The sequence below is a fragment of the Rhinoraja longicauda genome, chromosome 35 (assembly GCF_053455715.1).
Source record: "Rhinoraja longicauda isolate Sanriku21f chromosome 35, sRhiLon1.1, whole genome shotgun sequence".
NCBI classification, from domain to species: domain Eukaryota; kingdom Metazoa; phylum Chordata; class Chondrichthyes; order Rajiformes; family Arhynchobatidae; genus Rhinoraja; species Rhinoraja longicauda.
In genome coordinates this window covers 6,400,469-6,428,214 of record NC_135987.1, presented here as the reverse complement: position 1 = coordinate 6,428,214, position 27,746 = coordinate 6,400,469, and the positions used below count along the sequence as shown (strand labels likewise).

The 27,746-nt window shown below is 43.1% G+C and overlaps 1 protein-coding gene across 1 annotated transcript in view; it reads right to left on the bottom strand.

Moving 5' to 3' along the window:
* sec31b (SEC31 homolog B, COPII coat complex component) overlaps nucleotides 1-27,309 on the bottom strand; it is a 73,025-nt gene extending 45,716 nt beyond the window's left edge. The window contains exons 1-12 of the mRNA XM_078428661.1: nucleotides 27,188-27,309; nucleotides 25,279-25,371; nucleotides 22,481-22,604; nucleotides 21,757-21,943; nucleotides 19,152-19,247; nucleotides 13,318-13,458; nucleotides 11,941-12,083; nucleotides 8,781-8,880; nucleotides 8,434-8,595; nucleotides 6,179-6,331; nucleotides 5,206-5,436; nucleotides 4,045-4,119 (exon numbers count right to left, since the gene is read on the bottom strand). Coding sequence (XP_078284787.1) covers nucleotides 4,045-4,119; nucleotides 5,206-5,436; nucleotides 6,179-6,331; nucleotides 8,434-8,595; nucleotides 8,781-8,880; nucleotides 11,941-12,083; nucleotides 13,318-13,458; nucleotides 19,152-19,247; nucleotides 21,757-21,943; nucleotides 22,481-22,604; nucleotides 25,279-25,357 — 1,491 coding nt within the window. The 5' untranslated portion in view covers nucleotides 25,358-25,371; nucleotides 27,188-27,309. The remainder of the gene's footprint in view (nucleotides 1-4,044; nucleotides 4,120-5,205; nucleotides 5,437-6,178; nucleotides 6,332-8,433; nucleotides 8,596-8,780; nucleotides 8,881-11,940; nucleotides 12,084-13,317; nucleotides 13,459-19,151; nucleotides 19,248-21,756; nucleotides 21,944-22,480; nucleotides 22,605-25,278; nucleotides 25,372-27,187) is intronic.
* Nucleotides 27,310-27,746: the final 437 nt, after the last annotated feature.

Genomic DNA, 27,746 nt, shown 5'->3' with positions numbered 1-27,746 from the left:
CGAAGCGTACGCAACAGGCCGTCCCTCCTGCGAAAGGCATGCTCCCACTCCTTTCATTGACACATCCACCTCAAGGGTGACAGGAGCATCAGGGCGATAGTACTGGAGGACAGATTCCTCCTGTATGCTGCTCTTCCGGTTACAGAACGCCATCTGGTGGTCTTCTTGCCACAAGAATGGGACATCTTTCTTCAGTAAATCCCTCAAGATGGCGACCAGGTCAGCATATTTTGGGATGTAGGGCGATAAAGAATTCATCATCCCCACGAACCGTTGTAAATCTTCTTTATGTGGTGTTGGCATCATATGAATGTCTTTCACCTTACCAAGATCTGGTCTGATGCCTGTGTCTGAATACATTGTCCCGAAGAAGTTGATGGACTTAGCCTTCACTACGCACTTAGCACTGTTGAAAGCTAGTCCTTCCCGGGACGCTGTCTCCAACAGCTTCTTCAGATTACAATGAATGTTCTTGTTCCGTGGATCCCACTATGACAATATCATCTGCAATGCAGATGCATCCAGGAACCTGTTGTATGATCGTGTCCATACGCTGCTGGAAAATATCCTGACTCACCGACAGACCGAAAGGCAACCTCCTGTAGCAATACCTGCCAAAAGGTTTGCGTAATGTGGTAAGTTCCTGGCTTGCCTCATCAAGTCGGACAGACCAATAGCCCGCTTTAGCATCAAGTTTGGAGAACAATTTCCCATTAGCAAAAGCTGGATTGATCTCAAGTGTTTGGATCTTGTGTGGGCAGCGTTTGAGACTTGCATTCAAGCGTTTTGGGTCTAGGCATACCCTGATTGATCCATCTTTCTTAACGGAGGTGGTTATTGAACTGCACCAGTCCGTATGGTGAGTCACTTTTCGGATGACTCCATCATCCTCCATCTTGTCCAACTCAGCCCGCAATTTGTCTTTGAGATGGATACTACATTTCCTTGGCGCATCAATGTGTGGTGTGACCTTCTCCTTGAGATGAAGGGTGGCTGGCCCCTTGAAGTTGCCAATCCGATCAAACTGATTAGGCCATCTCTTCATTAGGTCTCCCACTGAGTTGAAACTTTCTTGCTCCTTCCGAGCGTCTGATGGGTGCTCTTCTGTTCCCATTGCATGTATCGTGACGACCTGAAGTTGCTTAATACATGGAAGGCCTATGACAGCGGATCCTGCCACGTCTACCACGAAAAATTCCTGAGGACACATCGATCCCTGGTATCGGCATGAAATGGATATAGTTCCAACACACATGATTTCCGTCCCGTTATATGCTGTCAAACGGACTTTGCTTGGTCGTAGGTGCTGCTTATATTTGTCATGTGGATACATGTCTCGTATGACCCGAAGGGGAAGGGTATTTCCTCCAGCCCCGGTGTCTATCTTCACCTTCAGTCGATGTTGCCCCTTCATTGACGGGCATATGATGTTCAACACCGCAAATGCCTCATCACCTATTGGAGGCATCCTGTCCATACCCGAAATGGTGATGAGGTATGGAAATACATATCCGATCCTTCCTCTTGACTGTCACAGCACGATGCAACACCGTCATGGGACTGCTGCTGTACATCGTCAACTCGTTTGTATTTGCCCCTGGACCATTTAGATGGGCGTATAGGATCCACTTTATATCTACAGCAACTTGCCCAATGCCCTTTCTTGCCACACTTCCTGCATGTGTCGCGATACGCCGGGCATTGCCTAGGCTGATGAAACAAAGAACATTGGCCCGAAGGGTGTTATCTCTCATCCTGCGGCTTCTGTTTCGTCGACCCTCTTGTCTTGACAGCATCAATATGGCTAGACCCGGGTTCTAAATTTGCAATGCACTGTCTGCCTGCTGCAATGGCCTCATACTGCCTGCCTAACATAAGCACCTCTGGAATGGTGTGACCTGCAGGCTTCTGTAGAAGCTCTCGCTGTAGACCTTCATAGGGTGTGGACGTGATTACCAACTCCATGACTCTGTCAGTGAGCCCATGCTCAGTGAAGTCACACTGGAGACTTTTTTCACGACACCGGGTCACAAACTGATCGAGCAACTCCCCCGGTTTCTGGCGATACCGCATCAACTCCAACCTGTGGACTCTGAAATTTACCTTCGTCCTCAGCTGGTCCTCAAAAAATGTCCATATGCCCTCTGGTTTGTTCCGATCCTCCTCACTCAGACCTGATGCATTCAAACAACGAAGTCCTTCCACTCCTAAAGCGATTTTTATCTTTGTAGCCTGCTTAGACTCCGATGTGATTTCTAAGTCTTGCAGGCACAGTTGCAACCTCTGCTTGAACAGGGAGAACTCATTGGGAATGTCCAGCACTTGCCAGGTCATTTCAGGTAACCGAGGCATGTTACTTACACTATATGGCGTAAACACGGTAACTTGAACAATTACAAATGACACCAAAACAACCGTATCACAGGACTCCACTCCTTGCTATCAGTAGTACTATATAACGATATGCAATCCACAGATATATACATACATATACCAGAGTATCAAATGCAAAACATTAATCTTTCAGTATTACACACAGGTAAATACACAAATCAGTCATGTTTAGTCCATATCTTCCCTCCAAGAAGCAGACTGGCCGTGTAGATCAGCGTAGCGTATAATCTAGATGGGTGAAGGTTGCTGCTCCACCGCGATGATCTTCCTCGCAACGCTGGGCTCGCACTGCTGGGCTCGCAACGCTGGGCTCGCACTATGCAGCTCCCAGCTGCTGTAACCGCGGTGCGATCGGGCCTCGGCTGCGGTGCGCACTGGCCCCGCCCACAGGTGCTCCCGGCCGCTGCCACTCACAGTCAACACGCGCTGCCGCTGCCTCGGGCCCAGGGCCGTCCCGACTCTCCGGTCTACGCGCCTGGGTGAGTACGCAGTGCCTCGGCCTTATCGGTCGTCGCGCCGCCGTGGGTGGTCGGTCCCTCCAGTCGCCAAACTCCCCCGCGGTGCTGTGTCTCGCCGGTCGCTGCACTCCCCCGCGGTGTCGGTCCCTGTCGGTGTCGGTGCGATGTGGGCCTTCACACACACACCTCCCTCAGCAGCTTGCAACGTCCCGTCGGCAGCTCGGCGCTGACTTCTCATCCGGTAAGTGCACATACAACTATTGGCCCTGTCGAGAAGCAATCCTAGCGTCCCTTACCGAGCTGGAAACTTCTTTTTTTTGTTGTTTCTTTAGGGCTCTAGTTTATTCATTTATTTATTTAATTTTTTTTTTAAAATTTGACTTGTTAACCTTTTCTGCTTGGGTTTTTTCTTTACCTTTCTAGGCTAATCACCAAACCGCTGCTACCATGTTGTACTTCGTGGTCCGGTATCTGTTGTACCTTTGTTGAGACTCTGGACGGACCACAAGTACATGTGTGTAAAAGGTTACAATGCTGGAGCTTAACTCCAGGCTGTTTATTCCATGGCCACCTGGAACCAGAGTCACCACCTAAACACACCAATCTCTTATATACACATTACTACACAGGCAAACAAAGTAGTCCTTGTGATACAACAAAGTAGTCCCAGCAATATCACAACAGAAACGTCACCCATTCCTTCTCTCCAGAGATGCTGCTTGTCCCGCTGAGTTACTCCAGTATTTTGTGTCTACCTTTGAAACATATTCTAGATAGTCAGTGTTATAAGAGAACACAAGTGAGACAGAGATTGCAAACACCAGGTAACAAAAAGAGAGAAAAATAACTAAATGAATGAACAAGTGTAGGAAAGACAAAGTGGAGCAAGCAAAACAAAGAATTTAAGGTTTCATGTACGTGCAGGACACAATAAATAGCTTGAAAGAAACTTTCAGTGGGATTAACCAATTCATTTCAAACAAAAATATTTAGCTTCTTTCTTCTACAAGAAAAGTTGGTCTTCCCCAATGAGTCAACATCTTTCCTTCCATGGGTGGGGCAAGAAGGAATCTTGATAATTAGCCTTGAACTCCCTTACATCAATCTTCACAAGTAATATAATTTGCAAATCTACGAGCTGAACCTCACCACATAACTTTATTCAATTGTTTTTTTTAATTTCAAATGTTACCTGTTTTTCCAGTCCTTCCTTGCTGTAGCCAAGCAGGTTCAAGTATTTTGTGCGAGGATCTTGTTCAAAATTTACCTTGAGGATGAGAAAAAAAATTTTTAATCACATATTTTTTTTAAAGAACACATTTAATGAGAGTGCTTTGCTCGGGAGAATGTGTACATCACCGAATGGGACTGTGTGAGCATCTGGAATGCACTGCCAGGGGTGGCATTGGTGGTAGATACTATAATGGCATTTAAGAGACTTTGAGGTTAGAACATGGATATGCTGGGAATGGAGGGATATGAATCATGTGCAGGGGAGAGAAGAGTTGACCTTGTCATCATGTTCAGCACAGACATAGAGGGCCGAAGGACCTATTCCTGTGCTCCATTGTTTTATGTGCATGTACGTCAAATTTTCACATCACAGCACCATCCCAGCTCTCTGCACCCCAATTACCCAACCCTTCATCTCTTTTATGTGGTGACTTTTCATTAAATTTACTTCGGACAAAATTTCCGTTCATTCATTAGAATCGCCATTCTGGTCAATTGTTGTGACTTTGGTTAAATGGAGATGTAATTCCCTCTGGTATGGTGCTGTGCGAATGTAATTCTTTTGTGGAGCAATCAGATCATTTATTTGACTCACACCAAGGCTGTTTAAAATTGATTACAAATGTATATATGTGAGAAGACTGATTGTTCACTCAGTGATTGCTTTAACTATATAGCTGGGTTAGTCAAAATTCAAATATGCCTGTCTGGTCAAACAACACAATGCTTCCACACACACTATTTGCTTAAATGGCCATAGAGTTAACGAGTCCTACAACACAGAAACAAACCCTTCACCCACTGAGTCTGTGCCAACCATCGTAAACGTTAAAATAATTGGTATTGTGATGTGTACTCAAAGAAACTGTACTTTTGAAAATTTTGTTTAAGCGAAGTTAAGAAAGAAGGGCAATCGGCGACAATGTATATACTGGTTTGGGTACCTCATTAGTGGAATGGGATTTCGACTCATGTGTTTGCATTATTGCATTTAAGAATTGTTGAAATGTTCTTAAAGGACTTAATTATATTTTGTTTAAAGACAATTTTGATTATGCGAATTTTATTGTTCTTATTCAGCAAATTTGAATATTTATAAAGCCACCAAGACCGAAAGCACCTTTAAAAAGTTCCAGATGTTCCTTTCGAATTCTGTTCCAGCGATGCTAATCTTGGACTGACAGTAGTGGACAAATGCTTCTGACCGGAGTGCTGTCTGTAACTCGTTCGAACGGCACAAAAATTCCGTTTCCGTAGTAACCACGCTCACAAAGACTTGGCGTGAAAGAGGTTGTTGGATCTGTGGAGCGGCAGCTTTGGGATTGTCAAAAGTAATCAACTTCCCCCCAAACTGCAAATGAAGGTATAGTGGAAAAAGACAGTGAGAAATACACTTCCTCTCAACTTGTTTATGCATAATAATAAAACCGGTAGGATATTTTGCTCAAAAGGTTTATATTTTCAAAACATTGACAGTATCTTTATGTATAGAAACCTAAAGTCAGATCTATATATTTTCGACTTTGAGACAAGAATTAGCTTATGTCTATTTCTTCAGGAGCATTCTCACTTCACTTCACAAAAAGAGGCTCTTTGACCCAGTGCGTGCCAAATATCCATTAACAATAATTTTTCAATTACCTCATATTATTCTCCACACATTCCTATTGTCCCTCCAGATTCTACCATTCATTGCACATTATGGGCTAATCAACCTATCAACTTGCACATCTTTGGAATTGGGGGAAGAAGGAAATCCAGTCACAAAGGGAACATACAAACTCCACACAACAAGAAAGTATGTTCTAGGTGCCAGAGGTATCTGACTTTTATCAAATGTTCAGATTTGTCCCAGAATGAAGCTAACCCATTGACAGTTATGTGTGCATTACAGACAAAACCCAGTCTTTGTGCCTGCAGTGACAGGGGGCTGAATGCCTCATGTCCCTAAAGCTGTAACTTTAAAAAAAAAATAGATTTCAGAATTAGCAAGCAATATGTGTGAAAACTGTAAACAAAAATTCCAATACAGTAAATTAAGAAAAGAAAACTGACCAGCCCATCAATAAGCTAAAGCCGAGGGTCAGACTCACAGCAAATGATGCACCAACAGGTCTCCGGATCCACTTAGGAGGCTTTTTCAAGGGAAGGACCATGGTGGGCTGAACTGCTCTCTGAGGAATATCTAGAGGAGGAAATGTCTGCCCTGTGCCAAATGGGTCCAAATTGTTGAATGAGGACGAAATCTAAAATCAAGAAATACAACTTTAGAACATTTAGTGGGTTAAAACATTCAATGCTAATTCAGCAGGTCAGGAAGTGTCTCTGGAGAAAAGGAATAGCTGATGTTTTGGGTCGAGACCCTTTTTCGACCTGAAACATCACCTGCTGCCTGAATTACCCCCGCTGAGTAACCCCAGCATTTTGTGTCTATCTTCGGTGTAAACCAGCATCTGCAGTTTCTTCCTACACGTTAAATGAGAAGGGAGTTAATCAAACCATAAAATATCCTAAAGTACTTTAATAATGTGGATGTGGAGAGAAAGATTTCTCTTGTGGGATAATCTGGAACTGGCTGTCATTGTATAAAAATGTGGAATATTTTGGGTAATAATGAGATGAGACAATTCTGTTTTCCTCAGAGGGTCACAAATCTTTAAAATGCTCTTCATTAAAAGGTTGTGGAAGGCAGAGGTAAACAGCGTCTTCATAAGCAAGGAGATGAACGGTTACCTGGGATTAGCAAGAACGTGAAGTTGAAACTAAAATTGTATCAGCCAGGAGCTTGTTGAACAGTGGAACAGAATCAAGGGACTGAGTAGCCTACTGTTGATTTATATGTTCCTATGTATTTTGAAATCTAAATGAATTTTAACTCCAATGCTCAAGTCTGTAAATAGTTAAGAGCTCCTATCGTACTCATTATGACTATCTTAGGTTTAAACCAGCATCTGCAGTTCCTTCTTACAAATTGTATCTGCTCCACTGAAAAATCTCACGGTATGTCTACTTTGAAGAAGTTCTCCTCCTCTCTCCGCCGAGAGTTCTGCAACATCTTCATCATCATCCACATCTCTCGTTTCCCATCCCTTACCAGTCTGAAGAAGGGTCTCGACCCAAAACGTCACCCATTCCTTATCTCCAGAGATGCTGCCTGTCCCACCGAGTTACTCCGGCTTTTTGTGTCTATCTTCGGTTTAAACCAGCATCTGTAGAGGTTCACTTGCACTTCCTCCAACCTCATCTACTGTATCTGCTGCTCAAGATGTGGATTCTTATACATCGGCGAGACCAAATGCAGACTGGGCAATCGTTTCACAGAACACCTTCGCTCAACCCGCCTGAACCTATCTGATCTCCCGGTTGCTGGACACTTTAATTCTCCGTCCCATTACCACACAGACCTTTCTATCCTAGGTCTCCTCCATTGTCAGAGTGAGGCTAAACGCAAATTGGAGGAACAGCATCTCATATTTCACTTGGGCCGCTAACAGCCCAGTGATATGAATATTAATTTCTCTCACTTCAGGTAGCCCCAGCATTCCCTCTCTCTCCCTCCCCCACCCAAGTCACCTAGCTTCTCATTTTCACCTTACCTACATTTCCTTTAGCATTGTTACTTTTTTGCATATCTTTCATTAATTGTTCTTTATCTTTCCACATCACATCTTTCCATATCTCTCATTTCCCTTATCCCTAACCAGTCTGAAGAAGGGTCTCGACCCGAAACGTCACCCATTTCTTCTCTCCAGAGATGCTGCCTGTCCCGCTGAGTTACTCCAGCTTTTTGTGTCTAAGTGCAGTTCCGTCTTACACACCATTCTTCAAATATTTTCCATCAGTCAAAAGAGTGGATGTCAGATGAGATATCTTGCATGGATATTATGTGGGACTTGAGAATTTTGCTGAGTTGAGTAACTGCATTAACGTATACTGTAAACCATAAGGCTTGCAAATAGATCCGTGTGAGCAGCGTGGAAGACATGTTCCTGCTTCATAACTGGAGATTGTTCTAACTTAACAAGATCAATGCTGGAAGCGAAAAATGGGGAGGGGAGGGGCAGGAAAAGCAGTATTGTGATGCAAAGGGAAGGGATTGGAAGGAAAGCAATTTGGCAAAATTCCAGAAAATGCATCAGCAAGCAATTGGGAAAATTGCATACTTAATCCTCTAAGATATAAAAATGTAATAAAAAGGAAAATTGAAGTGATAGTTTTTTGATGGCAGTTATTGCAAATGCAATTCCTAGATACACAGTTTCCAACACGGCTTCTTAAGTTCTCCAACTCCATTCCTTAATAATGTGCACTATCTGAAAGTGACCTGATAACAGAGAAATTCACGTACTTTATCAACATGGTTTTGTTTCTGCGCTTCAAGACTCCCTCCCATTACAGAGTAAACACTGATGTGCCCATCAAAGGAAGCTGCTGACAGAACTGCAGGATTACGAGGACACCACTGGACATCAAAGCACCACTGACTGCTTGTTGGCAACTCGTAGACGACCTGAAATCAATCAACAACAACATCAAATCATGTCACAAGTGTTAGCAAAAACATTCATTGGACTATGAATAACTTAAGCAAAAAGCAGTTTGTTCTCATTAACAACTTAACTGCCACAACTGTTTACATCAGCTAGAACAATCAGCACATAATGATTGCTGAACCAACTATAAATGGTCACTCACCTCTCCATTGTTAGGGTTCCAGCACAAGATCCTATTATCTTTCGCACTACTAAGGAGCAACTCTGCATCAGCTTGACACCACGATATGGATAGAATACCTCTATGAGAAAGTGAAAGCTCTCAGAAAATCATGCAAAAGCAGTGCTTAAAAATAAAAATAACGTAACATTAGAATCACGGGGTTCAGTTTAATTTTCTGAGATTTTTTAAAAAGATTCGGATTTAGTTTCAAACATCAAGTTGCAGAGATTGGGGTGTGGTTATAAAAAGACAGTGTGGAAATTGTGGGAACTGAACTATTTCTCCATCTTGTCATGATCATGGGCAGAACTACATGCAGTGGGAATTGAACTTTAATTCCGTAAATTTTCCCTTATATGTCTGGGCTAAATATGTCTGGTTATACTAATCCACTGTCAACAACCTGCATGTCCTGTTTTTTTCGAGATAAGGCTGCACTGCTACGGGTAGAAGGCAGAATACTGGATCGCAATACCCAACCGTGTGAACCACACGCAACCCACTGCACATATGTCCCTGTCAAATACGATATAAAAAGGCTGCATACTTGGAGTCTGTAGAACAGTCTCTTGCTTTACTGTCCTCGTTGCCTGCCAAATTATTGCGAATAAATATGTGTAACTGTTATTCAGGTCTCGTGTAAATGATTCCAACAGCAGCTTGAACAAAGGTTTGGAGCCGAGCTTTTAAACCCAGGCATCAGCAGAGACATGAAAAAATACACAGGAAATTAAAAAATGATTCCATCAAAGATGCGAGCCATTTTCAGGCAGAATATTTATGACCAAATTTGAAAATAACTAGAATAGCCACAGAATTCTCCAGACCTTTTCTTTAACACTTCCATCATGATCATCCTAAATTGTAGCAACACATTCTCTAGCTCACAAACAGGTCTTATTATCAAGCACAAATCCCAATCAAAACAGTCTAAGAAAAGGTACTTCTCTGATGTGTAAGAAGGAACTACAGATGCTGGTTTAAACTAAAGATAGACACAAAAAGCTGGAGTAACTCAGCGGGTCAGACAGCATCTCTGGAGAAGAGGAATAGGTGACATTTCAGGTAGAGACCCTTCTTCAGTCCGAGTGGACATGCTATATTCCAGCTATTCAAATAAGGATATGTAGAACAAAATATGCTTTTAAATGTCCTCTCAAAAAATTTATCATATACACTCTCATTTTAGAATTTACCCCTCTCGTGGCCTAATCCTCAAGTCCAAATTACAGATATTAAATGTTTTTCTTTTATGCAGCATATGCAAACTCAATTAGTTGTGTCACTACTTCTTGAAACACTGCAACCCTGTTTATGTTTGTTCCAGGTCCCTCTTTGCAGGGACCCTCAGTGTTCCATTTTCCTTGTTTTCATTTGTCTGACTGATTTTTCCCATTCCCTCTCAGCCTGGCATCTCTTTTCACTATAAGCTCTTCTTCTTGTCAATTTATTGTTTGAATAATTGTGGTTTCTCACTTGCTTTCAGGTCAATTTGAATCAAGTTAAGACACAAAGTACTAGAGAAACTCGGTGGGCCAGTCAGCACCTTTGGAGTAAATGGATAGGTGACATTTCAGGTCAGAACCCTTCTTCATAGAAAAATAGGTGCAGGAGAAGGCCATTCGGCCCTTTGAGCCATTCAATATGATCATGGCTGATCATCTAAAATCAGTACCCCGTTCAAGCCTTTTCCCCATATCCCTTTAGCCCTAAGAGCTAAATCTAACCTTCTCTTGAAAACATCCAGTGAATTGGCCACCACTGACTTCTGAGGCAGAGCATTCCACAAATTCACAACTCTCTGGGGGTGAAGAAAATTTTCCTCATCTCAGTCCCAAATGGTCTACCCCTTATTCTTAAACTGTTACCCCTGGTTTTGCACTCCCCCAACATCGGGGACATTTTTCCTGCATCCAGCCTGTCCAATCCTTTAAGAATTTTATATGTTTCTATAAGATCCCCTTTCATCCTTCTAAATTCCAGTGAATACAAACCCAGTCGACCCATTCATTCATCATATGTCAGTCTCGCCATCCCAGGAATTAGCCTGGTGAACCTGCGCTCCACTCCCTCAATAGCAATAATATCCTTCCTCAAATTAGCGGACCACAATTGCACACAATGCTCCAGGTGCGGTCTCACCGAGTGAGGTGGAGGACATTTGTCAATGGCCGATGCTCCCTAGAGGAGCAAAGGGCTTAAGAAGAAGAAAAGTGCACACAATACTCCAGCTGCGGTCTCACTAGGGCCCTGTGCAACTGCAGTAGGACCTCCTTGCTCCTAAACTCAAATCCTCTCACAATGAAGGCCAACGTGCCATTAGCTTTCTTCACTGCCTGCTGCACCTGCATGCTTACTTTCAGTGACTGATGTACAAGCACACCCAGGTCTCGTTCAGACTGATTGTGGTGGGTGGGTGGGGGAGGCAAGTTGAACCAAATCATGCCTCTAGGATTCTCTTTTGGTAAATTCTTGCAGTCTCTTTCAGTTCAAAGTTATATAATACACACATGTTAGACTCTATAGCACCAAAACCTTGCTCACTTCCTGGCTTGCTGAAACCAGAGATCTTCAGTCAATTTCCGATGAGTAACAGAATGTATTCGATGACGCTTTCTTCATGAGCCTAACTTCATTTTCACTGCATAATGAAGGCAGGATCCCAGGATAATTATATAAGGCACGCAAGGAGGGAGAACTCTTCAAGCAGAATAAGAGGGTCCGATAGTTCCACATACAAGGTTACGGAGTCAGTGAGCGATATTCAAAAGTTGAGAAAACGTAAACAATAATAAGCAAAATAAGGAACTACATTGAACAAGAAATGACAGCTACAAAAAAAATAGAAAGAAAAACCTAGTTACTAGTATGAATGGAAGTGGCCAGAGATGAAAAATCACATTTATAGATTGGGACGTATATACCAATGAAAATATGGGATGACACAACTTTGCAATTTCCACGCGTACACTTTTGATTTTTCTGCAATCATACGGATAATTTGTTGCTCTCACATTTCTAAAGAATGCACAACACAATCCCCAAAGACACAGACCTCTGCTTATGCACCACACCATTTTGTTCAGTAAAGGCAGCAGATTTGAAGCAACGGCGCCATGCCCAGGTGATGCTTCAGTACCTGGTGTGATTCTCTAGCACTTTGAGAGGAGAAGTGGCAAAGCGCAAGTCCCATATTTGCAGCACGGGCATGCGATCGTCTTCAGATGCAAGAACAAGTTGAGTCGCAACTTCAGGGTTCCACGCCATTCCAGAGCATCGCATCTACAAAAGACATAATGAAACTACCCAAGTCATTTTAGACGCTTTGCTTGAGCAAATTTTCGTGCACATTTGATGAAGGATCCAAATATTGAGATGTACAATTTCAGGCATGTAATGTTAGGATTAGATGTTTGGATTTTGTATAACACAAATTTTAGTAAATAAAGCTCTTAGAAACATAGAAAATAGGTGCAGGAGTAGGCCATTCGGCCCTTCGAACCAGCATCGCCATTCAATATGATCATGGCTGATCATCAAAATTCATTACCCCGTTCTTGCTTTTTCCCCATATCCCTTGATTCCGTTAGCCCTAAGAGCTAACCTAACTCTCTCTTGAAAACATCCAGTGAGTTAGCCACCACTGCCTTCTGTGACAGAGAATTCCACAGGTTCACAACTCTCTGGGTGAAAAAGTTTTTCCTCATCTCAGTCCTGAATGGCCTAGCCCTTATTCTTAAACTGTGACCCCTGGTTCTGGACTCCCCCAACATCGGGAACATTTATCCTCTTCCCTGCCCCAGTCAGCTCACAGGAAAGACAAATAACTCCAATACCAACAATAGACATTTTCCTGGCACTGGTATGTTCCACTGGTGTGCCCTCAAACTGAACGTAACATTGGCCAGAGCTCGCACCAGCAAGGAGCTGGAATGAGACTAGCAATATTTATATTCACGTTAGGGGGGAAAACAGCTCATTAGAAACAAGATCAACTGAGTGAACCATGCACTAACATTTTGTTTTTGAAAGAGATGCAATATTCACCACAAATTATCTTTTAAATATGAGGCTGGATCATGGCTGATCTGACCCACTGCCACAATAACCTTTATACAGTGGCACAGCTCCCAAACTGTGGCCTTGGTTCCAAGTCTACCCACTACTGTAGTGAGCCATGCTTGGCAAGATGGGTCATGGATGATATATTCTGAGACAACATCCCCAGCATCACCCTGATCACCCTACACAGCTTGTCCTACCAATTCACTATGTTTAAATGACTGACATTCAAAAGCATTTAAAACTGAAAGTTAAAATTAAAATATTAGTTTATTTAAAATATCGTACATTGAAATAAAGAGAAATAAAAATCTGTCACAAATTTACCTTTTTAAACAAAGCTCGGCAATGCCATTGGAACATAGTGTGATAAAATTAATCTAGTTTTAACCCACGAGGGACAAAGGCATTGAGCAGTGAAAGGCACCTTTGGGATTCGAGGTAATGCACTCACCCTGTTGCTGTGGTCACAGACTTTGATGATAGGTTCATTCTTCCTCAGATCCCACACCACACCTCGACCACTCGGATGAGCAGAAGCCAGGATGTGCTGCACTTGGCGATTCCAGGCCACACAGCTGATATCTTCAGAAGGCTGCATGAATTTAAAGGATAGACACAAAATGCTCGAGTAACTCAGCGGGACAGGCAGCATCTCGGGATAGGAGGAATGGGTGACGTTTTGGGTCGAGACCCTTCTAACTCGTCCTCATGCCCCCCTCAAACTGCTCCCCACCCCTGCACTCGTCCTCATGCCCCCCCCCCCCCCTCAAAATCCTACAGGGAACTTCAGTGGTGATTCCACTGGGTCTTTCCCTTCCCCCTCTTTTAATCAGGTGACCCCAGCCACTTCCCCCCCTGCACTGCTCCTCATGCCCCCTCCAAATTCCTCCCTACATGAATTCAAAGGATCCCGTTAAAAGGGAAACATTCTTCGGTGCAAATGATCTGTAACTCCAGTACTTGACACAAGATTTCATCAACTGTTCCCTGGACTTCAAACCTGCAAACTACTTTGTGAAACAGCTTGGAAGAAAGGTTCAGCAAGAGCCAGCAACACCAAGGGAGCAGGTGTGAGAAGTTACAAACTTCCATTTAAATGTCACGTTCAACAATAATTCCCCACAACAATCATAAATAGTTGGCAGACACTGAGGGAATAATTACAGGGATGTCTAAAACCTGGGGTACAAAAAGGTAGAGGTTTCAATGGAGAAATGAGGAGGAACTTCCAGGGAGTAGAACACAAGCTGTGATGGTGAGGTGGAATAATACACGAAAAGTCAGTCTGAAGACTAGATCTGGAAGGGGATTACAAAGGTGGGAAATGCAAGTAATGCAGTAAAGGTATCTGAATTAATAACACCATGAACCACTCATTTATGAATGAGCTCAGATAGCTACGGCAAAATTCAAATGGATCTTTGCACTTTCAGGCATAATTTAATTAAAGGTAAATAAAAGTCCAAGTGCAACAAAAGGCTCAAACATAGGGACAATATGAACAAACAGTTCTTTGATGAGGAACTGACACACATCTAGTTTGGACAGAAAAATACAGCGAGAGCAAGTTTATCAGTCTCATCCATGGGAGAGAAACATAACTGGGATCAAAGGATGGGCAAAGAATGAAAGGGAGGAATTTAGCTTTACATATATCTTCAAAACACATTTTGGTCCATTTCTACCATTGAGTAATTAAAACAGCTAGTATCTCAGTCACAATACAGAGTTGTATTCTCTGGCACAGTAGAGACCAGGTTCAGCCTATTACATAAGGACAAAAGGAATAGGAGCAGAATTCGGCTCATCAAGTCTACTCCACCATTCAATCATGGCTGATCTATTGCTTCCTCCTAACCCAATTCCCCTACCTTCTCCCCATAACCTCTGACACCTGTACTAACCAAGAATCTATCTATCTCTACTTTAAAAATATCCACTGACGGCCTCCACAGCCTTCGGTGGCAAAGAATTTCACAGATTCACCATCCTCTGACCAAAGAAATGTCTCCTCCTCTCCTTCCAAGAACTGCTGATTTATTGAATAAAACCTGTCGTCACTCTCAGTTATGCACTCTCAGTTAAAGAGGTAACTTCCCAGTTTCTTGGCAGCATCTGTCAGAAATGAAATATGATGGCAGAAATTTTGGTTTCTCTCACATTGCACAGCTACTATTTTTGAATTATTGGTAGTCAAATGGCTAAATTATTGGATCCAGTGATCTGGTTATTGGTCCAAAGATGGGAGTTTGAATCCAACTCATCCGACTGGTGAATGCAAATACAAGTACAGAGGCGTAATGGCGCAGCAGTAAAGTTGCTGCCTTACAACACCAGAGACCCGGATTCAATCCTGACTGCGTGTGCTGTCCATATGCAGTTTGTATATTCTTCCTGTATCAGCGTGGGTTTTCTCCGGGTGCTTCAGTTTCCTCCCACGCTCTAAAGACTTACGGGTTTGTAGGTTAATTGGCTTCTGTGAATTGTAAATTTTCCCTAGTGCGTAGGATAGTGCTAGTGTATCGGGCGATTACAGGTTGATGTGGGCTCAGTGGGCCGAAGGGCCTGATTCCATGTTGCATCTCTAAAGTCTAAAACTTTAAAGTAATTAAATATTCAGCATTCAGAAAGTATTCAGACCCCTTCACTTTTCCACAGTTTGTTACGTTACAGCCTTACTTTAACACGGATTAAATTCATTTTTTTATCATCAATCTACACACAATACCCCATTTAAAAAAAGCGAAAACAGGTGTTCAGAAATTTTTGCAAAGTAATTAAAAAGAAATAACTGAAATATCACATTTACATAAGTATTCAGACCCTTTACTCAGTACTTTGTTAAGGCAGCGATTACAGCCTCAAGACTTCTTGGGGATGACGCTTCAAGCTCGGCACACCTGTATTTGGGTAATTTCTCCCATTCTTGTCTGCAGATCCTCTTAAGCTCTGTCCGGTTGGGGGGGAGCGTCGATGCACAGCTATTTTCAGGTCCCTCCAGAGATGTTCGATCAGGCTCTGGCTGGGCCACTCAAAGACATTCACAGATTTGTCATGAAGCCACTCCTGCATTGTCTTGGCTGTGTGCTTAGGGTCGTTGTCCTGTTGGAAGATGAACCTCCGCCCCAGTCTGAGGTCCAGAACGCTCTGGAGTAGGTTTTCATCAAGGATTTCTCTGTACTTTGCTCCGTTCATCTTTCCCTCGATCCTGACTAGTCTCCCAGTTCCTGCCACTGAAAAACATCCCCACAGCATGATGCTGCCACCACCATGCTTTACCGTAGGTATGGTATTGGCCAGGTGATGAGCGGTGCCTGGTTTCCTCCAGATGTGACGCTTGGCATTCAGGCCAAAGAGTTCAATCTTGCTTTCATCAGACCAGAGAATCTTGTTTCTTATGGTCTGAGAGTCCTTTAGGTGTCTTTTGGCAAATTCCAAGCGGGCTGTCACGCGCCTTTTATTGAGGAGTGGCTTCCGTCTGGCCACTCTACCATAAAGGCCTGATTGGTGGAGTGCTGCAGATATAGTTGTCCTACTGGAAGGTTCTCCCATCTTCATACGGGAACTCTGGAGCTCTGTCAGAGTGACCATCGGGTTCTTGGGACACTTCCCTGACCAAGGCCCTTCTCCCCCGATTGCTCAGTTTGGCCGGGCGGCCAGCTCTATGAAGAGTCAAGGTGGTTTCAAAGTTCTTCCATTTAAGAATGACGGAGGCCACTGTGCTTTTCAGGATCTGCAATGCTGCAGAAATTGTTTTATACCCTTCCCCAGATCTGTGTCTCGACACAATCCTGTCTCAGAGGTCTACAGACAATTCCTTCGTCTTCATGGCTTGGTTTTTACTGTGAAATGCACTGTCAATTGTGGGACCTTATATAGACAGGCGTGTGCCTTTCTAAATTTCTAAACACCTGTTTTCGCTGGGGTATTGTGTGTAGATTGATGATTTAAAAAAAAAAATTAATCCTTTTAAAATAAGGCTGTAACGTAACAAAATGTGGAAAAAGTAAGGGGGTCTGAATACTTTCTGAATGCACTGTATGCCTGGAATTTTAAAAAGACTAGCATCATTATGGTAAACATGAATCTACTGGCTTGTTATAAAACAATGGTTCATGTTTATTCTTCAAGGAAGTAAATCTTACCATTCTGGCTTATGAGTTCAGATCTCGAGCAATAAGGTTGATACTTAACTGCTCTCTAAAATGGATTAGAGCCACCCAATTCAAGGGGTAATTTGATATGGACTAAAAAAAATGGATGGAATGAGAGAAACCCAAGAAAAGTCAGTAGAGGTTTGCAAACTGAATGAAGACTCACATGCAGATTGGAAAGGGAACCCAATATGGATTGAAGAGTAGAGAGATGTACAAAAACTTGAGCAAGCAGCGATAGGAAGGAATAAACAATGCTAAGGGCAGAGTGGAAATGGAGAGACTGGTTACAGTGGAGATACATTGCATTTTGTGTAGTCAAAGTTTTCATATACTTCCCTTTAAGTGTAATGTGAAGTTTAGATTTTTTTTTTAGATTTAGAGATAGTGCGGAAACAGGCCCTTCAGCCCACCGAGTCCGCGCCGCCCAGCGATCCCCGCACATTAACACTATCCTACACACACGAGGGACAATTTTTACATTTACCCAGTCAATTAACCTACATACCTGTACGTCTTTGGAGTGTGGGAGGAAACCGAAGATCTCGGAGAAAACCCACGCAGGTCACGGGGAGAACGTTGTTAAAGGATTTGTTGAGTAATTAACGCAAGTGTTCCTTTCATGGCTATAACGCCCAAAACACGAGAGGATGGATTCAAGGGCCCAACCAAGCCATGATATTAATTAATGGTATGGAGGAAGGGTGCAAAGAAGCTATGTGTAAAATTGCTCATGCTCCTGTCTACTCTCGCTTGGACTGTCAGGAGCAGTGTAAACTCTGCATCCTGCAATTCATTTTCTGCCACTAATGCAAACTACCCAGCCACCAACTTTCAGGATCACAATCGTACCTCACATTTATTGAATGTTAAGAACAAAGCAGACTCACAAGCGCATTGAGGACAAAAGGAATAGCAGAGAGAACCACACACTCATTTTGATTAAGAGGAAATATAGATGATGCTGTACATAAAGTCACACATAAAAATCTGACTGAAGAAAGTTGCAGGTTAAAGGGCAGAAAGGGGAAGAAACATACAAATTAACACGCAAAAAGGGGAATATTGCAGTTAATTCTGCAGATCCTTACATTACCAAACTGCAGAATTCTCAATTTAAACCTTACCTCTCTTTGCTGTGGTTGGATAGAAAGAAAAGAGAAGCAAAAGAATGATGTTATTTACACTGCAATGAAAGATGAAGTCAATAATTTATATATGGTGTTGAAGTACATAGATTTTAGAAAAATACTGCAGTTTCTACTTATTGAAAGCCAAGTACTGAACCGAGGACAATTTAGGCCCATTTCAATACATTAAACAATAGACAATAGACAATAGACAATAGGTGCAGGAGTAGGCCATTCAGCCCTTCGAGGCAGCACCGCCATTCAATGCGATCATGGCTGATCACTCTCCATCAGTACCCCGTTCCTGCCTTCTCCCCATACCCCCTCACTCCGCTATCCTTAAGAGCTCTTTCCAGCTCTCTCTTGAAAGCATCCAACGAACTGGCCTCCACTGCCTTGAGGCAGAGAATTCCACACCTTCACCACTCTCTGACTGAAAAAGTTCTTCCTCATCTCCGTTCTAAATGGCTTACCCCTTATTCTTAAACTGTGGCCCCTTGTTCTGGACTCCCCCAACATTGGGAACATGTTTCCTGCCTCTAATGTGTCCAATCCCCTAATTATCTTATATGTTTCAATAAGATCCCCCCTCATCCTTCTAAATTCCAGTGTATACAAGCCCAATCGCTCCAGCCTTTCAGCATACGACAGTCCCGCCATTCCGGGAATTAACCTAGTGAACCTACGCTGCACGCCCTCCATAGCAAGAATATCCTTCCTCAAATTTGGAGACCAAAACTGCACACAGTACTCCAGGTGTGGTCTCACTACGACACTTAGTCGAGAACCAACAAGATTATGATTCTACTTGTGCTGTTTCCACAATCAATTAAAAATATATATATTGTCACCCATCAACAGGAATTGGCACTTAAATAAGTCAATACCCCATATCCTCCCTCCCTTGAACTAGGGCCCTTCTGTCTAGTAGTTATTTTGAAAATGAGCAGATACATAGAAAGGATGTGCAGTATACACCATTGTTAATGAGTGCAGCATACCTGTGATTTTGCTCCTGGTGTCATTGGTGTACTGAAGTTATTTAAATCCCAAATATATATCTCAGAATCATTAGCTCCAGAAGCCATTAGGTTGTCCTACAAACAAAAGGGCAACAGCATCAGTAATATTTCAATAATCAAACTCAACATTTAATAATACCAGTGAGGATTAAGCCATTCGGTCTCCTGAGTCCACACATGCCTTAATGCCCTTACCCAAGAATTATCCATTAATGCAAGTGTTTAATTTTTTTTAGTTATCCTCATCACTGCAGTAATTTCCCCCCCGAAGCATTAGTTCCAGCTTTCCGCCTAGTACAAAATACTTGTAATCATCACACTTTACAGTCATTTCTCGGTTACACCCTCTTGTTTACACTCAGCCGACAAAGTAGCTTCTCTCTACTTAACCTATTAAATCCTGTAATCATCTTACAGTTCAACGGGATATAACCTAATCTTTGCAACCTGCTCTCTCAAATTAAGCCCTTCAAAGGCCAATATATATTTTTTCCCCTCACACGTGCCGCAGCCAGAATGATCTTATCACGTCAGAAATATCAAGGTCTAATTGGTGTGAGAGGGGAACACTTCCAGACAATGTTGTTGGCCAGATCTTTGTAATGCTTATTTTTCAACCAATTTGTTTTCTAAATTCATCAATCTGTATCAGCCACATCAGTGTTAAAGTCATGTCATTTTGCAGAAACACCAACCAACCTGACAAACCTGATCATCCCACACTTGGCATGGATAATCACAGCACAGACTTTCCCGTCTCTCAAAACCATTATGTTCTTGATCCAACCTGCACAACGCTAATCCTACCTTGGCAACAAAACTACGAACTACCTCTTGCACTACCATGTACTTGTTTTGTAAGTATGCAATTTTGCACTCATGTCTTTGTTATTTTTTGTCGTTTTTTAAATTTTCTTTGTGTAGAATTGTGTAAATCATGTACAATTTCTTTATAAAATGGTTCTGTGTTGTTTGGGTCTATCAGATGTGATGCTGCTGCACGCAAGATTTTCATTGTACTTGCACCTCATCGTACTTGTGCAGATAATAATAAACTTGACTTGACTCAACCTGAAAATCCCACTTCTGTTTATTAAAATAACAAATTTCCTTTCAGCAACTGAACCTCTTGAAAGCCACGTCTCAGCTTTGCTGCACGCCAAGACAAACTTGCTACTCAGCATTCTATTATGTTGTTATAGCAGAGTGAACAAATAATGCCAAATCTCAATCTAGAGTTGACTGGAGGATTTACGAGGTCATGTAAAAAGATATAATGCAAGAACATTCTGTACGGGTTAGAACTACTTGAGCAGATTTGTATATAGATACCATCAGCACAAATTAAGTTATGTCACATTTCCCACAAACTATTTGGCTGTTTAAAAATAAAGCATCAAGATATTGTACACCTTCGTTGTTACTGACCAGCACGAGGGGAATGGTGCCCGTTATTGCCTAATGTCCACTATAGCCATGTAAGGGTTCCCCCCATTGCCAACACTGCCCGGGCATAGGGTCAGAATGCTGGAGCCCTGTCATTGAGAGCCAATGAGACCTCCCTCACCACACAGAGCGCAGTGGCCCAAGGCCGCCCAGCACCACCTTGTCCAGCACAGCTGGGGACTGACGATAAACATTGCCCCTGGTCCTGACTCCTGCATTCAGTGATTGGGAGGAAAATGAGAAGTCTGGGGGCATTGGGATAGTGTGGTGTGGAAACCTTGTCCCGCTCTAAGTGAGATTCCCATGACCAATTGCCCACCCGAAGTTCAGGGTGAAAAGATATTAATCTTTAACGTTAACTCCGTTTTTCCTTCGAAAGTCACCTTTCTGCGAAGGTACAAGGTTCTTTTTAACAGCCCAACATGTATTGTTACTGGTAAAAATACTAAAGGCTGTTTGTTATTGTTTAAAAGAGTGAAGTGCCAATCCAAGCAATGCCTTGTCAATTTGCATGCCTTGCCAATTTGCATGCCTTGCCAATTTCCATGCCACATCAATTTCAATGCCACGTCAATTTCAATGCCTTGTCAATTTCAATGCCTTGTCAATTTCCATGCCGTGTCAATTATAAAAGCCCCCGCAATGTAATTAGCAGCCTGGGTTATTAAAGGGACAGTCCGCTATAACCCAAAAAAAGGAGGTCCATAATAACGAGGGTCTACTGTAGTTATTATTAATAACAATATCAATTACAATCCATTCTTAAATGAAGGGGGAGGAAATATGGAGAAATCTACCAATTTTTGAATGGACGTATTTTGTACTTTTTACAATTAGCTATTACTCTCCTAATAAAAGAGACATTCAGCCCATTTCTAAAGCAATGACTTACAAGCCTTTGGATCTTAAAGGTGCACCTTTCTTTACAGCTTACTTTTGTGATTATCATAATATTTTATATAATATAATAATAAATAAAATTTGCACAAACCTGCTATAGAGTAGCAGCCAACAAACAAGTAAATATATCTTTTGCATATGACATGATCAAACTCCATTTTTTAAATGTATAACGAAGGTAATACTATGCATAGTTCACTGATACTTTTAACTGTAAGCAAGACAATAGATTCAGTACCTGAAAGGGGTTGAAATCCAACCCTCGGACTGGGCCCTCATGCTTTTCACTCTGGCCGATGATGGGATCATTTCCAGCAGCGAGGATCTGTTCTGCGCTATAAAGGGTAATGGTCCCGGTATCCCCTCCAGCCGCAATGACTCCATTCGAACTTGCGCCATGGTTGCTCCAGATAAGCTTGTGAAATCTGTAACATTTAACACACAAGATTTCTTTCTCCTCCCCCCAAAACATCCACTCTTAAACCGTGTTGATCCTCATATTATTCAACCTGACACGTCCCCGACTGAGGTAATGCGTGAAATAATGCTGGTGGTTCTCCCTTGTTATTTTGTCCCAACTACATAACACAATGAGAGTTCCTCCAATCTGCTATACCACCCTCCCAACCTACCCATTTTTATTACGAAAACATCTAGCTTTTTTGAGAAGAAACTTCAGTGTAAGGATGTAACAATGTTGTACATTTTGGAAAATAGCCAAGTTACACTGTAAACAAACTTCACTTACACTTGCCCACAAATTCTCTTTTGTAATATGTGGATTTTGTTATTGACAGGTTAGGATATGTTTGTCTGAAGAAGGGTCTCGACCCGAAACGTCACCCATTCCTTCTCTCCAGAGATGCTGCCTGTCCCGATGAGTTACCCCAGCATTTTGTGTCTGTCTTTGGTGTAAACCAGCATCCGCAGTTCTCTCCTACATATGTATGCGACACACTTACCGGGTGGTGGCAGGTAGAGAGCCCCGCAACTTTACATCCAATGATGGATCTGAAAAGTCTAACTCATAGATCTCTAATGCTGCATTTGTGCTGAAGGTGGCGTCCAACTGTTGTGCTGAGGTACCTAGAGTGCAAAGGATGATAATGGAACTTAATTCCAATTATAATCGATAGATGTAAGCAATTTATGTGCAACGACATGATAAGCTTTGAAATTATTTGTTCCAATTTTCAAATAAAGTTACCATGACCATTGCTTGACCAATAAGGATTTGGAAGTATAACATCTACAGGCAGGAAAAACAGTAAAGAACTTTGGCTATAAAGTGTAAAATACAAAGCGCTGGAGGAACTCCGCTGGTCAAGCAACTGTAGAGGGAAATGGACAGATGATGTTTCCGATCCTAACGTATCCGGTTATTGAACCAACACTGGCTTCTCAAGTTGAAGAGTCCCGATTTCATACCCATTTCCCTCCGCAAGTGTTGCCTGATCTGCTGAGTTCCTTCAGCACTTTATTTTCGTTCAGGATTCCAGCATCTGCAGTCTCTTATGTCTCCAGTTACATTGTGCTTTTCACAGTTTTAGAATGTGCCAAAACATTTTTTGTAAATTCAGTGTACTAAGAACATCTACAAGAACATCAACCAACCAACCACATTTTTGAAAGCCCTGTTAACGTGTAGGATATATTAAGCTGTGCTGCTAGGTGCTGAATTGAGTGCACAAAGCAATATTCACCAATCTTGAATTGTATGCCCTATAGCTCTATGTTACAAAACAGAGAAACAAAGAACTGCAGATGCTGGTTTACAAAAAAAGATACAAAGTGCTGAAGTAACTCAGCAGGACAGGTAGCAACACTGGAGAAAATGGACTGCCTTCCTGCAGTCTGAAGGTCAGTAAACTCAGCTGCCTGTCCCACTAAGTTACTCCAGCATTTTGTGTATTTCTATGTTACAGAAGCTGGGCCAATTATGATTTGTTATGTTGGACTGGAAGCATAAAAGTGTGCTGCTGGATGACAATAGGTTATGTAATACTGCCACCATTATAAATATTTGTTACCACGTTGGTCAGGATAAGCAATATGGAATCCATGCCAGAGACAAGAGAACATTATCAAGCTATTCAGTATATATCAAACGGAGTGTTGTGCTATCAAAGCTGCTGTTTTTCAGGTGAGATTATATCACATTTTATTTAAAGCTCAATTTGATTAGGATCAACTCTCCCTTAAGGTATGTCAGGTTATTTTACTGTGTTGAAGGTAATATGCAAATATAACTTGCATAGCAGTGCAGCGGTAGACTTGCTGCCTTGCAGCACCAGACACATGGGTTCAACCCTGACCAAAGGTGTTGTGTGTACAGAGATTGCACTTTCTCCCTGTGACCACGTGGGTTTTCTCTGCGTGCTCTAGTTTCCTCCCACATTCCAAAGACTGCAGGTTTGTAGGTTAATTGGCTTCTGTAAATTGTCACTTGGGTGTTGGATGGAATTAGTGTACGAGTGATTGTTGGTAGGTGTGAACTCAGTGTGCCGAAGGGCCTGTTCCTCTGTCCCTCTCTTCCCCTCCCCTTCCCAGTTCTCCCTCTAACTTCCTGTCTCCACCTATATCCTTACTTTGTCCCGCCCCCCTGGCATCAGTCTGAAGAAGGGTCTCGACCCGAAACGTTACCCATTCCTTCTCTCCTGAGATGCTGCCTGACCTGCTGAGTTACTCCAGCATTTTGTGAATAAATACCTTCGATTTGTACCAGCATCTGCAGTTATTTTCTTACACTTCTTAAACTATACTAAAAGTTCGCTTTGAATTATTGAATCAATCCCCAAACTGGCTTCTCAGGCGTACAATATAATTGCACAACTCGAAGAGCAGACAACTTCTTCAGATTCACTGCTCATATTTATCCTTGTACCATCAACATAAACCAGTTTTTCTAGCCATGTTACTTAATTGTTATGGGCAAGACCTCCTTGTGAAGAAACTAGCTGCAGAGTTCACAACACTACAATGACAGCAATTGACAAAGCACTAAATTGGCAATCAAGTAGTCAAGAATATTAAATGTAAAGTGCTCTGAGAAAGCCCCATTTAAATCCACATTTGCTCTTTTTTATCTTTTAATAAAACATAATTGAAATTCCAAACTGTCAAATATGCCGATATTGCTTACTTCAACAAGGAGAGATTCTGCTATAGGCCTAAAAAATCAGTGAACTCTTAGATAACACTTTAGAAAATAGACACTCACCAAAACCTTTATTTGGTTAAGTGATCCATTGGACTATGGACAGACAGTAGTTCAATGAATGCTATGGTTTGCCAGTGCTCTCACAGAATTATGTACATGGATTTCTGCACTAATGGTTAACCAAGTTATCCAAGATTGTTCAATGCACAAATTACTGTTATATCCTAAAAACACACTTCAAGAATTAATAATGCAGTAGTAATGTTTACCCAATATTGAGGTTCAGTCACTTTTGGAGAAAGCAGAAAAGATTGTATCTTGATTTTTTAAAAATATTAACTAATGCTGAATAATTAAAATGAAAAACTGCTCCAGAACCAACACATTCCTATTACTGAAATGCACATTTGCAAATACACATACCTACAACTTCTAAAAAAAAAGGATTTAGCCAAAATCTATACTAAAGACAAGTAATGATTTTGCCTCAATATTAGCAAAATTGTTTATACGAATAGCACCAATTCTAAAGTGGAAACAATTGATCAGAATATTACATTGTAGGAGACTTTGCTGATTTGAAAGATCTTTTGCAGTTACCTGTCGCCAAATAAAGGGGATGATGTGAAGCTGGACTCCAAGATTGAACTGCTGTCCTCTCAATCTCTTTTAGTTTCATCTTAACTAATTAACCTGAAAACAAAATCATTGATCATGACAAACTGATATGGATCAAGATTCTCTTTAAGATTAACCGCCATTAGGAGCTGATGTTCGAGACCTATTGATCTTTGTAATGATTCCATGATACTATATCCAGATGTTAAATTTTGAAGAATGAGTTTGTTAAGATGTAAACACTGGTCAGCTTTGTTAACAGCTTTTGCATCACTGTGTTACAAAGGACAAGGTCCAGAGAATCATTTATACAAAGATACTGGGCGCAGTGGTAGAGTTGCAGACTTACAGGGCCAGAGACCCCAGTTCGATCCTGACTACGGATGCTGTCTGCATGGAGTTTGTACTTTCTCCCCGTGACCTGCATGGGTTTTCTCCGGGTACTAAAGTTTCCTCCCACACTCTAAAGACATACAGGTTTGTAGGCTAATTGGCTTGGTAAAATTGTAAATTGTTTCTAGTTTGTTTCTAGTGTGTATAAGATAGTGTTAGTGTGCGGGGCTCGCTGGACGGTGCGCCAAAGGGCCTGTTTCTGTGCTGTATCTCCAAACTAAACTAAACATAGATTCTCAAATAAGTGGACACCGAGACCCATAAATAAATGTCTCTAATAAAACTTTGAAATCAGCAGGCCACAAACTGCTAGAAATCTGAAATAAGAAGTGAAAAGACTCAGATCAGTTTGCACTTGTTGAAAGTTAATGTTTCAGATTAATAACCTTCCATAAGAAAAGGGAACAAGAGAACAAGTCTTTGGTTGTAGGGGGGGTAGGGAAGTAGGGTAAACACAGTGGGAATATCTCTCCTTCAGGGAGTCAAGAGAGACTTAAGTAGTGGTGCCAGCTGAGAGAAGGTGGTGAAGGTTTAATAAATCAGCTGATCAATCTGGAGAAAATGAAAGGGACTGAACAAGGGTTGCCGAAGGAGATTAAAAAACAATACTGGTAGTGATATATAAACAGTAGAACAACGACACAGGGCAGGAAGGGATGAGGTGCCAGGATGGGATGGGACGGGACAAAGGGTTGCTGGGACGGGACCGGGGAGGGGAGGGTTGTTGGGATGGAGGGCTTTGGACTGGGTGGTACTGGGAATGGATGGGAGCGGGGTGGTGGTGCCGGGACAGCAAAGGCCGGGGCGGGAGAGGACCGAATGGGAGGGAGCGTATGGGGCAGGATCCGCTGGGGTGAGAGGGACATGACAGTGTGGAGGGCTGGGACAGAATCGGGAAGGGTGACAGTATGGGATGGGGAAGGGGTAGGACGGGATTGGGGGGGGGGGGGGGCAGGATGCATGGGGGGGGGGGGGCAGGATGCATGGGGGGGGGAGGCAGGGACAGGAGGTACAGGGATCATGGAGGGGATGTGAGGTTTTGAAATCAGGGAGTGGGGAGGATAGGAGTGGGGTATGAGTGCGGGGATTGGGTGGAAGTGAGGATGTGTGAGGTGGGGTGAGGGAGAGTGGGGGAATGAGGTGTGGAACTGGGGCGGGGTGGATGGGAGGAGCAGGCGGAGAGGGTTGAGGAAGAGTTGGGTGAGAGTAGCTGTCGGGATGCTGGGGTGAAGTGGGGGTGGGTGGGTGGGGGTGCACACGAATCACGGCTGTGACAAGCCCTCCCTCAAGCTTCCCGTGCTGTCACACAGCAGCCGCGGGGCCTGCGGAGTGTTCCAGGCCTACCGCCCCCTGCCCCAGCTGCGCGCACCCCCGGTTCGCAGCGACCACGCAGCGCGGCGGGCGGGCGGGCGGGCGGGCAGATCGGGGCTCGGACTCCCCTCCCCTGCCCTGCCCGCCCCCCCCCCCCCCCGGCGCCATCTCGACGGCTGCCGCTTACCGTGGGGACGCTGACGGAGATCCACGACCCACCGCCCGCCCGCTGCCGCCGCGACGTGGCAACTGCGCCGGCGCGCAGCCTCCGCCCCGGTGCGCGCACGCGACCAGTGGGCCGGCCTCTGCCGCCGACATCTTGGTGAAGGGTCCCCGAGGTTGCATCCTGGGGAAGGATCCCTAAGGCGGCCATCTTGGTGAAGGATCGTGGTGAAGGTTGCATCCTTGGGAAGGATCCCTAGGATGGCCATCTTGGTGAGGGATCCCCAAGGTTGCATCCTTGGGAAAGATCCCTAGGATGGCCATCTTGGTGAAGGATCCTGGGGTTGCATCTTGAGGAAGGATCCCTAGGATGGCCATCTTGGGGAAGGAGTTCTGGGGTTGTCATCGTGGGAAGGGAACACTAGGGTTGCCATATTGAGGTAGGAGTCCTGCAGTCACCATCTTGGTGAAGGATCCTTAGGGTTGCCATCTTGGTGAGGATGTCCTGGGGTTGCCACCTCGGTGAAGGTTCCCCACAGAGGTGGTCAAAATACCTGTGGCATTGCCTCACCAAACAAATAATT